This window comes from Carassius gibelio, chromosome A17 (genome assembly GCF_023724105.1).
Source record: "Carassius gibelio isolate Cgi1373 ecotype wild population from Czech Republic chromosome A17, carGib1.2-hapl.c, whole genome shotgun sequence".
Classification (NCBI taxonomy): domain Eukaryota; kingdom Metazoa; phylum Chordata; class Actinopteri; order Cypriniformes; family Cyprinidae; genus Carassius; species Carassius gibelio.
In genome coordinates, this window is record NC_068387.1 from 21,475,970 (window position 1) to 21,488,494 (window position 12,525).

A 12,525-nucleotide genomic window follows, 5' to 3' on the forward strand; every position below is an offset into this window, starting at 1 on the left:
GTAGAAAGCAAAGGAGAATCAGTAAAGGATGGATTTCACAAATAATTATAATAAATAAATCATATTTCACCCCAAAAGTAATTTTCGCATTATAACATGAATTTCAAGAAAGTTAAAGGTCATTACCCTAACAAATTTGCATTATTGTAAAAAATTATAAGACAAAAAAATAATAATAACAATTAATGCTTTATAATTTAAATATATATTTTTTATCAAGTAACCTAAGGATGATTGAGGGTGAGGTATTTGTTTTTGCATTATTATTTTAATTTGCTCTAATGGAAATTTTAAAACCTAAGAAGGCAAATGTGCTTATTGTTATATTATTGCTTAATGAATTAATAAAAATAAAAATGTATGTGATAAAAGTGTTTAGGTATAATATTACATTCTCTCTCCCTCTCTCTCTCAGGGTTAAAATTTCCAACATTTTATTCTACCCTTAAAGTGCTTTAGGCAGATAGCAGGAGCCAGTTACAGGGTTTGTGTTTGTGTGTAAAAAAGAACTTCTACCTTTTTATAATCTTTATATAATTTACCAATTTCACTTCCTAATCTTTTTCCCATGAACAACACTGCCCATCTATGTGACACTTTCATTAGCCCATCATAAATTAGTTCATAAAACAGCGAGTTGAGGGTGACCGTCTTTTTAATGTCCTTTTTTTTTTCCACAGAAAGCCCCGCCTCTTGGCAATAAAAACCTGTCTCGAGCTCTGATTGGTGGAGATCGAGAGGAGGCAGTAAATTCCCCACAGACTCGGGGTTAGTAAACCTGAATATATGAGCAAAGCTTCCTCCATACCATTCAACAGCTGCTTTCAGACGAGAAAAAAACACAGTGAGCCTTTTTCAGAAGTTACTCTTTAATACTTTTCGTCTGTGGTTATTACAAAGATGTCAAGCATTTAACACAGACCCAATTAAAAACAGACGAAACACATTCAGTCGGCGGACACACAAACAATATAAATCTCCCAGCATTAACGCACAAAAACACACTCTCACAAGGCCACAAACCAGTGAGGGAAAGAGATTACAGAAACCCTCTCTTTAAGGACTAGTAATGTTCATTTCAGTAAAGATTTTTAAAACCTGCGCTAAGGTGGGCGGAGAGACGTAACACGAGCTGTGACGCCTCACAGGTAACGTGACAGGAAGTTATCCACGTTATGACGCAACTAGGCTATATTTACAAAAATTACAAGACAATTCAGTTTCTCACAGTGTCACGCCCGCACGCATACAAACAAAGAATATATATACATAGCTGTGTTGTACAGACAGATATAATCGTAACTTCATAACAGCACTGAAGTACCTAAAGCATACAGAATCAGATGGCCATGAACTACCAGCACGCTCCTTCCGTGCAGACGCATCAGAATCAGCTCGTATGGACTTTGTATGATTTGAAGTTTTGACCATCTGCTTATCTCTATATTTTAGAGCCATAGAAAATCATTTACATTTGGGGTAAATGTCTGAATACAAAAGAAAAGAAAAAGGCACTGCCATTTGTTTTTTTTCTATATATGTCTTCCCAGCCTCTTGCATGCATCTCTAAAATATAAATTGTTTTGATCGATTTTTTTTCACTGTTGTATATATATATATATATATATATATATATATATATATATATATATATATATATATATATATATATATATTTATATAATGTATATGTACTTCAGCCTGCAGTCAATACAGGACATCGGCTCTTGTAGATAACACACACACACACAACATAATGGGGAAAAGAATCAAAGAGCGTAGTAAAGCAAGACCCTTGTTTCAGAATAGAGGGAGAAAACAACAAATCAAATAACAACTAAATAAAATCGATCAGCATCGATCACATACGTCCAAATATGCTGACGCGCAAAAGCTTTCACAAAATAATGTAACAAAAAAGGCTTTGTCAATGCTAAAACGCTATTTCATTTTTTTCTCCAGAATACCAAGGTAGCATGTGTTAACACTGTTACAGCATCTGTACTTTTGCTGCATGTTTGCAGTCAAACACATTTGGACAGAAGCGTCTTCACACTCCGACTCGTCATGTGAAAAACATTTAAAGGGGTCATATGATGTGATTTCAAGTTTTCCTTTCTCTTTGGAGTGTTACAAGCTGTTCATGAATAGATAAGATCCCTAAAGATGCAAAGACTAAAGTCTCAAACCCAAAGACATATTCTTTATAAAACCTAAGACATGTCCACTCCCCCCAAAACTCCTAATTTAAACACGCCCCCACACATCTACCTCACTGTGTGGGAAGATTGGCATTGCGCCATCTGAATCTTCACGCAAAGAAAGAAGGCAGAAGTTTGATTCTCGATTAGGCATTGTTGCTGCCGCTTGCCATGTTGTGGAGACGCTGTGTGTTTTAAAGCATCGAAAATACTTTGTTTGGCTTCCAAAAGAGGACACAAATAGAAATCAGTGGTTAAGTTCTATTAACAACACAGTTCCAGAACAGTTCAACCCAAATATTCAGATGTGTGCAGTGCATTTTATGGAGGACTGTTTCCTGATCCTGGGAGAGTACAATACCTACTGTTCTGACTCTCAGTCTGTAAGTATGTTTTCATATTAAAAGAATTTGCCATTGATGATTCAAACGTGAGTTTGGAAAAGTGTAGCGCTTGGTTTTTTTTTTTTCAATTACGAAAGCAAACATGGTTTTATGTTTACGCGGCGCAATATGCAACGTGTAAAAAGACAGTATAAGTCATTATAATCAGTAATTATGTCCCCACTGGATGTAACAAATGTCACATGGTTTTATTGGTTTTGTCTCGTCGTGCCAGGATATGCATCACAGTATGGTAAGGGCCCTACATTTCCATCACACACTTGTTGTATTCGGACAATCACAAAGCAATGGATTGCTGGCCAATCAGAGCACTCCTCGCTTTTCAGAAAGATGAGCTTTGTAAAAATTTACGTGTTTCATAAAGGCGGGGCATAGATGAGAAACAATAATATACAGTATGTGAAAACAAAAAAACAAAAAAAAATGTTTTTAACCTAAACCGCATAAACATGTTTCATTACACCAAAAACACAACGTCATATTAGCAACGTCATATGACCCCTTTAAACAAACCAGAGCTGAATCCACATCATTTTTCGTTGTCCAATCACGAGCAAGCAGCGCTCTTCCTATATAACTTCTCTACGCAATGACCCTACGCAGTATGTTTTTGGCATTAAACATCGTAACAGCTGAGGTGGAACAACAGCAACAGAATAACAGCGAAATCTCCACATAAAAAACAAAAAAAATTTGGCTCTTTGACAATATAAAAACATTTTCCTTAAAATACACCATCTGGGGAGCGTTAGCAAAATATAAGCATTTATAGATACTCACAAGAAATAAAGGAAAACAGCAATATTAAAACAACAACAAAAAACTGATATCTCTTTTGACTATCAGGTGCGTTTTTTTAGATAAAGAATACAAATTGGGAAAAACAAAACGTCAAAAAATAACTAGGTTGTTATTTGAGATGTACTTATGGTTACCAGCCATAGCAAAAGTTAATACACAAAGTATCTTAAATAATACATCTAATGAATACAATAACCTCTGCATCAATAATAGAAAAGAATAAATAATCATTTGAATCTGCTAATTGTTTTCAAATGGCAGTGATGAGTGGCTTAATACACACAAACAAATGCACCTCTAGAAACAAGGTGCCACATGATGGTTTGCTAACATGCTTGTAAAACACCGGCTACCATTCCGTTTAAGGCATATCATGCACATTAAAAGCACTAGTTTGGAGGCACTAACTCGTTTATGAAGCCGACACAATGCACAGTTAATATTCTTTCTTTTAGGCAGCTTGAATTGCGTCGATCGCCTCTCAACGGATGTGAAAGTGCCTCTTTACTGTCTGTTTAATCATGACTGGTTTCTTTGGATTAGCCAAAAAACACATGAGGTGTGGGTAGGTGCATCAAATTGCAGGCCAGCAAATGCCTCCACATGAGAACTACAGGATACAACAGTCCTGCGGTTCAGGAATTGTGGTGGATTTGGAGGAGAGGGCAGAGTTTGTTAGTCCAGCTCCCCCTCAGCCCTGTGATTCAGACCATGTTGCTGTTGAAGAGTCTATTGCACATTATTGCAAATTCACTTTTGATGGTTTTAGCAAGGATTCACAGCACCAATGGCAGGAAAAGCAAAGGTATATAGGAAAAACTCTAAATAAGAATCATTAACAATCACTGAACACCCTCATAAAGAGACTTTAATGTTCCGGATTAAAACAAAGCAACAACAACAACAAAATCTGATCTTCACTTGTAAGAGTCTAAAACTAAAAGCTAATTTCTTATTGTAAACGTTCTATTTTTTAATACCTGGCATGATAAACTAATGGCTGATATTAAGACAATACTGTAAAAAATACTCGAGCCTTATTTAATGTTAACTATTGCACAGTTTCACCACAAGATGGCGCTCTGTACTAGTAACTGGTGAATTAGTATTTTTTCCTCATACATTTTGATGTGACTTACTGTATATTTCTCTCTGTTGCTTCAACAGCCTACTGACATAGTGTACCACGCATGTGATATCCCAAATACACAGAAACCAGCTGAAAACCTCCATATGACACCTGTAAAAAATCTCCCCAAAATCACTAAACCAATCAACAGCTGTGCATTTAAAAAAAAAAAAAAAAAAATTTGTAAAACATTTTCCTCTCCAGGCCCACACGGAATCCCTAAAAATCTCCACAGATTCCCACAGTATCTGAACGAACATCATTCATGATGCTGTACACTTCTCCCAAGCATCTTTATGCTTCCAGAAACACATTTTACCATGTTTACACTAAATTTGTTTTTGCCAAAAATATATAGTTAATATACATATCATATTTGTTTCATTTGATTTTATTTAACTTTAATTGTAATATATATATATATATATATATATATATATATATATATATATATATATATATATATATATATATATATATATATACATATACATATATATATTTATTATTTTATTTATATTTTAATTTAAATAAATTAAAATCTAAATAAAATATATTTAAATAAAAATGTATATATATATATATATACGTATACACACACACACACACACACACACACATATATATATATATATATATATATATATATATATATATATATATATATATATATATTTATTTATTTGTGTGTGTGTGTATATTTCTGCATATTTTGTCTGTCTGCAGCTCTGACCTCTGTGTTCACCTTCTCCTCTTCAACCTTTCCATCTGGCATTTCTCCTATATTCCACTCCTCTGACCTCCTGATTTCCCTCGACTATTCCTTAACGTCAGAATCCATGTACGACATTCCTTGCTCCCTCCACAGACCCTTCTGCTGACATCACTTCCTGTTTCCTTTCCCATCGCTGCTCTCACGCTCCCTATCTTTCTTGCATCCGTACCATCCGTAGCTCTTACTGTCTTTGTAGTGTTGTAAATCAGCTTTCCTGCTGGCACAAAAGAAAACTACAACAACGAAACAGTAAATACAAACACACTTGTAAACTATGAAGCCATTTAGGAACCTAAAGCTGTACACCGTCCTCGGATTTTGACAACGCTCACACCTGAAAAAAAATGACTTCGGATTTTCTTGACAGTATAAGGTGTAAACATACTATAACGTAATATTTTTAGCATCTGCACAGAGGCACAGAAATCAAATCTGTAACTATGTGTTGATCTGGTTTCGTCTACTGGTTGGTTTTGATTTTGTGACGTCCCAGACAGCCACCTGAACGCTTTAAGGTTGTCTCCGCTGCGTTACAGACACCCTCTAATGGCCCGTCGATGCGTAGACCCTTTGTGGCATTCAAAGTGCTGAAGATGTGATTTTCTCCCAAACTCGAATGTAAACACGCTGAAGTAGTCATAGTGACAGAACTTGCTTGTGTTAAGCCTTTCAGAAAATATGGCACTGTGTAGACCACGCCCCACTTCTCTTATTGGCTATTTGGCGTTGGTAGGGGAGCAGGTGGAGGGGGCGGGGTTATAGGCAGAGGAGTTTGTGACCTCGTGTTGACCTTCCCCCCTGCTGCCAGGCATGTGTCTCCTGTGCGCCCCCTTTTCTTCTCTCAGATAGTTGAAGTTCGATCAACGCCATCTATGGAAACAAGTGACATCATGACATCAACACAATCAAGTGCAACTCTGGAACCTTTCACCCAAAAATGAACATTTTGTCTTCTTTTATTAATTTACATGAACAGTACAGTAATGTAACTTATATAACCTACTAGATTTTTTTTTAGCAGTCCTTAAATAGAAGTATTAATTTCTTTAAAAAAACAAAAACAAACCAACACTTTCTGGTCCTAAACTTCTGAATGGTAGTGTAACTTCTATAACTTCTGAGAAAATATTGCACGGGACTTCTGGAAGTCTTTGAATTACTGAAACAACCCAGTGAATCCGTTTTTTTTTATTTTTATTTTTTTGCTTCTGTTTGAAATGAGTAGGACTTCCCGACCATACAGTTTCAAAGAGCAAGCAATCTCATTCTGCGTAATGAGGGCACACAAAACTCCCAGGCAAGACTGCTGACCAGAGGAGGTGGAGGTCCTGAGGGGGGAAAGTCTAGGAGTGTGCTGCCACAAGAACACTACGGTCTCTGTTGGCAGCTGTGGAGCGAGCGGGGCATTCCTGAGCTCACCGCAGAGCTGCCCACTTCTTCTGCCCGTCTGCCTGCCTCTCTTCTGTCTGTCTGCCTGCACTCCCCCAACACAAAGCTGTGCTTGTCCAGTGCTGAGCCCACTGCACTGAAAGCCTCTGTGTGTCAGCCCTGAGAGAAAAAACACTCTTTATGCACCTCCACTTCACATGGGAATGCTCACTGCACTGATCCCATGACATGTGGATACAAAGCAATGCTCCTTCCTGTCTGAAACTGATAGTCACAATATTTTCTCTTTTGAAGATTGTTGTGGCTGATGCATCTGTAAAGCTCCCACCAAAGATGCACCTCAAAAAGTTAAACCAAAATGTTTTGGAGAAAGAAAACAAAAAGTCTTCCCTTGAACATTTTCAAAGGAAAACAAAGGACTTCAAAAGGATTTTTGACCTTTTGAATGAGTGTCAGACGGGATGTTCCTGACAGAAACTGTCCCTTGGGGTTTCGTGATCCTGCCATAGTCAGCATAGATCCAAACCATTTCCTCAGATTCCATTCTCATGGATTGAGGATGAAATCAAAAGATTTTGTTGCACAGATTGTATAACATACATTATGCAATACTAGAAACATCCTCATTCATCAGCTCATACCAAAAGTTGAGTTTGTATTCAGACATCAAAATGTAAATTTCTTCAGATAAAATAATGAGAGGCTGCTTATCTAATAGGAGACAAGTAGTTTCTGTTTTCAAAGATCGACATGTTAATATCTTCGCATAACATGGTTTTTAAGATTTTTTTAAAATAAGTTTCTTATGTTTGCCAAGGCTGTATTAATTTGATGAAAAATACAAGTAAAACAGTAATATTGTGAACAATTACAGTTTAAAACAACTGTTGTTATTGTAATAAACACATTAAAATGCACTTTATTCCTGTGATGCTAAGCTGAATTTTCAGTATCATTACTCCAGTCTTCAGTGTCACATCATCTTCAGAAATCATTCTAATACGTTGATTTTCTGCTCAAGAAACATGTTTAAAACAATTGTGCTGCTTAATATATTTATGGAAAATGTGATGGTACATTTTTTCTAGGATTCTAAAATACAAAGTGACAAGTATCTTTACTGTTACTTTTTGTCAATTTAAAGCATCCTTTCAGAATGCAAAAAAACAAAACAAACTTAAATTGGTATCATTTTCATTTTTGGGTGAACAGTTCCTTTAAGTACAGTATTTATAAACTGAGCAAGATGTGGACATGTACCTCCCAGAGCGTGTTCAGTCATGCTGAGACACAGAGACTCCAAACGGTTATTGATGTCAGGCTCAGTCACAGGCACCTGTAAATCTGCAAAATGACAAACAAACTGAGTAAGCTTTAACAAGTTATGACAATACACAACACATGACAATTCAAATGAGTGTAGCAAAAAGATGCATTTCAAACCTCATTCACATCCTTGTCATCAAACTGCAATTGATAAATAGTTCCAAATTGCAACCTCGATTTTCAAACTGCCATTATGCTTGTAGATTGCACTGAACAAAATGTGAACTGTTCGGTATTACACTGGCCTACAGTGTGAGCTCTGTTCTAAAGAGTCGCTTCAGTCTCGGTGGGCCAGACTCTGACTGCTCGAGCTGGCCCTCGCCTTTAGCTGAGTCAACAGCAAACGGGCCTTTGAAAATCCCTTGTGGGAAGGAAGAGCTGAGTTAGGCAACCACTAGCTGGATGGAACAGATGACCTGCTATTTTTAAGCAGCAAATCCTGTAAGTCCCATCAAGTCTCTCTCACAGTGTTCCCTCTTTGATGCCTTTGAATTAATCAAGGCGTTAATGTGAACACATTTGAATTGGCGGCAATGAGAAAATGAAGGGGAATGAGTCTGACAGAAAAAGGGGCAGGCATGCTAAACAAAGCCAGTCATTGTAACATGCAGCAAATTACACAAAAACACTGTACACACTCTTTTGCACAGCCCCTCTTTTTTCTCTGAAAGAGTACAAGTGTTTCTATAAATCCATGAGAACAGAGCAAACTGCAGGAAGTGAGTTTCAGCTTCAGTCAGAGTGGAGCCACAGACTGAGAGGAACATCTGTCTGCTCTGAATATATGTCAGTGGAGCACACAGCACAAAGAAGCCAGAAAACTTTAAATGTGTGACATGGTTTCAGTCAGAAAAAGAAAACTGTCTGACCACTAACAAATATTTGATGTGTTTTTAACTTGATATAAGCAATTCTATGCTTCTGTAGAGTTTTTTTTTTCACCCCAGAAATATATTTATGATAGGGGCATCAGCATGTTGAATGCAATTTTATATCTAAATCTATAATGCACAATATTCAGGAAGTGCTGTCCACGCACTTAAAAGACATCTTGTTCAAAAATGTCTATTAAAAAATACTTTGAACTATTTAAAAAGTGCATATGTTTAACTTTTTAATACTCTTCCTAGGTTTTTCATGCAATCACCATCAATCTCAGATAAAATGATCTCAAGACATTAAGGATGCTAAATTGCAAAGGGATTTTTGATATCTGGAATAGTTTGGTTGTGGAGAGGCAAAGAAATTATGGTGAAAAAACAGAAACAGGAAATGTGTTATAACTTGCAGATACATTGATTATTTTTAATGCAGCACAATGCACTGCACACAAGTAGATGACTGATTTTCATTCACAGCAAACAAAAGAGACAAAGTTTATCAAGATGGCATTTCATTTACATGCATTTTTACTTCTGAGCTCCTTAACTGGAGGGCAACTTTTTTCAAACAGTTACCTTTTAACATCATCTGTTGGGGTTTTGTGTTTGAGTTCTTGTCTCCTACCTGTTTGCTGGAACATAGCCATGGTGTGTGGGTTGGTGTGGACGGGTAGCGATCGGGTCCTCTGAACTGAGCTGTGGGTACGGCTGGGCATGCTGTTACTGCCCCCTGGATTGGCAAACCACAAACCCTACCACAAAAACATACATGCCAGCCAAATTACAATCACATCATACGAATACTAGGACTGACACAATAGACTTGGTAAATAAGCGGGTTCATTAAACTAATGGATAATACATGAAAAACAGTTTCACATTATGATGAAGCCTTTTTTGTTCTAAACATAAAACAACTACTTGACTAGATAAAATGAAAATATCATTTCTGATTCATTCAGTGTGAAACATGACTATTCTGTGAAGATCTATAAAAATCTTCTAGAAAATTATTCTATATATATATAAATGAATGAAAACAAAAACATGTCCATGTAATATTTCACCATAATAAAATTATATATATTATTTAATACATTTTATATATATATATATATATATATATATATATATATATATATATATATATATATATATATATATATATATATATATATATATATATATATTTAAATTATATATAAATTATACTTTTTTATTTTAATATATTTTTGGCATTTCGACATTATTTTTATGACAGTTAAGCATATTTACCGGAAATTACGGTAATCCGCTTAAGTATTTTTCATACATTTTTATAATTTGCATTATTCTCCATTATGATTCTCATTACTGCAATACAACACACACACATATACATACATTTTTAATTTTTGTGCATTATGATAAGAATATTTTCCATTAATTTGATGGTGGTTTAGGGTGATGTATCACTCGGACACATCACTGATAATTTTATAAGATGCGTCCATCCATGTAGTGATCTGATGTGAATAAGTTCTCCTAACCTGACTTTCATTTACTCTTTCACTCCCTTCATTTGACTCCCTCTCCCCCTTTCCTGGCCCTCCCGACAGAGGAGCAGGGAAAAACAGGAAATGCCTGTGCACTGTTCTCACTGCCTTTGACTAGCTCCCTCTCTCTCACTCTCTCTTTCTTTCTCTCCTCTTCTTTTCTCCCCTCCCCTCTCTCTCTTCTCTCTCCAGGCACACTTCTCCCCACACATGACTCATCGGCTGTTTCGCGCACCTAACCCCACCGTCCACACACTCTGAACCAGAGAAGCAGTTGGAACTTCCTCCCATTGTAAGCGTGCCAAGAAAAATGTTTGAGCAGACACGCAAGAATGCCAGGTTATCACTACGCTTCCAAAACCCCGTCCTCAGTTGTTCCATTTAACAGTGATGTAGGATTTCTGGAATGTTGTAAATTGCCTCCAGCTCCATCCACTTCAAAAACTAGAGCTCCCTTCAGTCTGAAGTGGTAATAAAGTCATTTACGCTTTGGGTTTGGTGTTGTTTGTGTAATGACAAACCTGTCTTCCCTGCTTCAGGCCGGTAGGAGTGCTGCTACTGCTTCGGGGGGTTGGTCCGAACAGGCCGGTGGTACCCAAAAGGATGGGTCTTACACCAGGCAAACTCCGCATCTGATACTGCCGCAGGTTTCTCCGGGTGGGAACGTTGCTGCCTACGCAGCCCGTGGTTGGAAGGGAGTTAGACTGACCGTAACGACTGCTGAAATGAAACAGACAGTGTCCTAAAATACCACTCAGATAATATTACAGAAAGAGAAATCAATTGCAAAAGTTGTAAAATTAAACAAATGTATTATTATTTACATTTATTAAAAACCGAGATTCTATGTAGGCGTAGTCTTAGTATTGACTTTGACAAGTGGGGACTTTAAAAAGACAAAGTTTGACAAAGACTGTGGTATAAAAAAGGAGATTCTTGTTGAGTATCATATGGTCTATTTTCAGACCATGATGTAATCCAGTAGGGAGTGACGGAAAATCATGACTCATGGTCCTAAACACATCTGTGTGGTCTGTGGTATCCGATCATCATTAAAGTCTCTTTCCAATAAATAAAAACACAGATGGCAGTAATTTTGCCCTAAATTAATCAACGTATCTGATGGAGTAAACCTCAAAAGGCCTGTCCTCGGCCCACTGTATGATGTAATTCAGTAAAATTGAGCAACAGAGCTCTTTTTGTCGGGATGACAGCTGTCATGGTGAATATCTTCCACTGAAATTTACTCAATCATTTATAAATATGTGAAGGATAATGCACAATCAATGGCCATTAATACAAAAGCAATTTATTTAGCAGTAATGATTATCTGTCTGTACATGATCCCGCTTAATACACAGCTGCTTACCGATTTAAATTGCTGTAATCATTTTTTTTTATGTGAAAACATAACAGAGTAATAGTTAAAATACCATTACAAAATCAAGTATTTCAGAATGTGTCGTCATAATAATTTCAAGAATATGACTATTTACAAGAAATGTTTGATATCAGGTTGAAACTTTGAGTAGTTTTAATTTAATAAAAATTAATAAACACAATGTTTCAGAAGTCCCCCATAGTGTCTCAGGTAGGCTTTTAAAAAAGAAGAAATACAATAGATTTTCACAAGCTAAAATTCTTTGATAGATGTAAAAGCACCCTTTTTATCCATGCATGTTTTCAACATGTTTTGATTGATATTTCACATCAATTGGAATATCTTGGATAACAATGTTTCTATTTTATTTATTTTTTTTAATGTACATGCGATTTTTTTTAGATGAAGAGTGTTAAACCTTAAGTAATATTGGCCCAAAGGGTTGAAATATGTCAGAGAAGCATGTTCAAAATATTACCGTATTTTCCGGACTATAAGTTGCACTTTTTTTCATAGTTTGGCTGGTCCTGCGATTTATAGTCCAGTGCGACTTATATATGTTTTTTCCTCATCATGACGTATTTTTGGACTGATCCAACTTATACTTAGGTGCGACTTATAGTCCGAAAAATACAATATGTTAATTTTATAATTTCATTTACAGTATCATGGTCTCATCATAGGACCTAAATGGATTGAATTT

The 12,525-nt window shown here is 36.2% G+C and overlaps 1 protein-coding gene across 2 annotated transcripts in view; it reads right to left on the bottom strand.

Moving 5' to 3' along the window:
• Positions 1-5,225: 5,225 nt before the first annotated feature.
• LOC128031738 (protein Smaug homolog 1) overlaps positions 5,226-12,525 on the bottom strand; it is a 33,912-nt gene continuing 26,612 nt past the window's right edge. Inside the window, exons 10-13 of one of the 2 annotated variants that reach the window (XM_052620112.1) lie at positions 10,963-11,158; positions 9,532-9,658; positions 7,960-8,043; positions 5,226-6,180 (exon numbers count right to left, since the gene is read on the bottom strand). In XM_052620112.1, the coding sequence (XP_052476072.1) occupies positions 6,152-6,180; positions 7,960-8,043; positions 9,532-9,658; positions 10,963-11,158 (436 nt within the window). In that variant the 3' untranslated portion in view covers positions 5,226-6,151. Of the gene's footprint in view, positions 6,181-7,959; positions 8,044-9,531; positions 9,659-10,962; positions 11,162-12,525 lie in introns of both variants that reach the window. The other variant, XM_052620111.1, reaches the window with a different exon arrangement.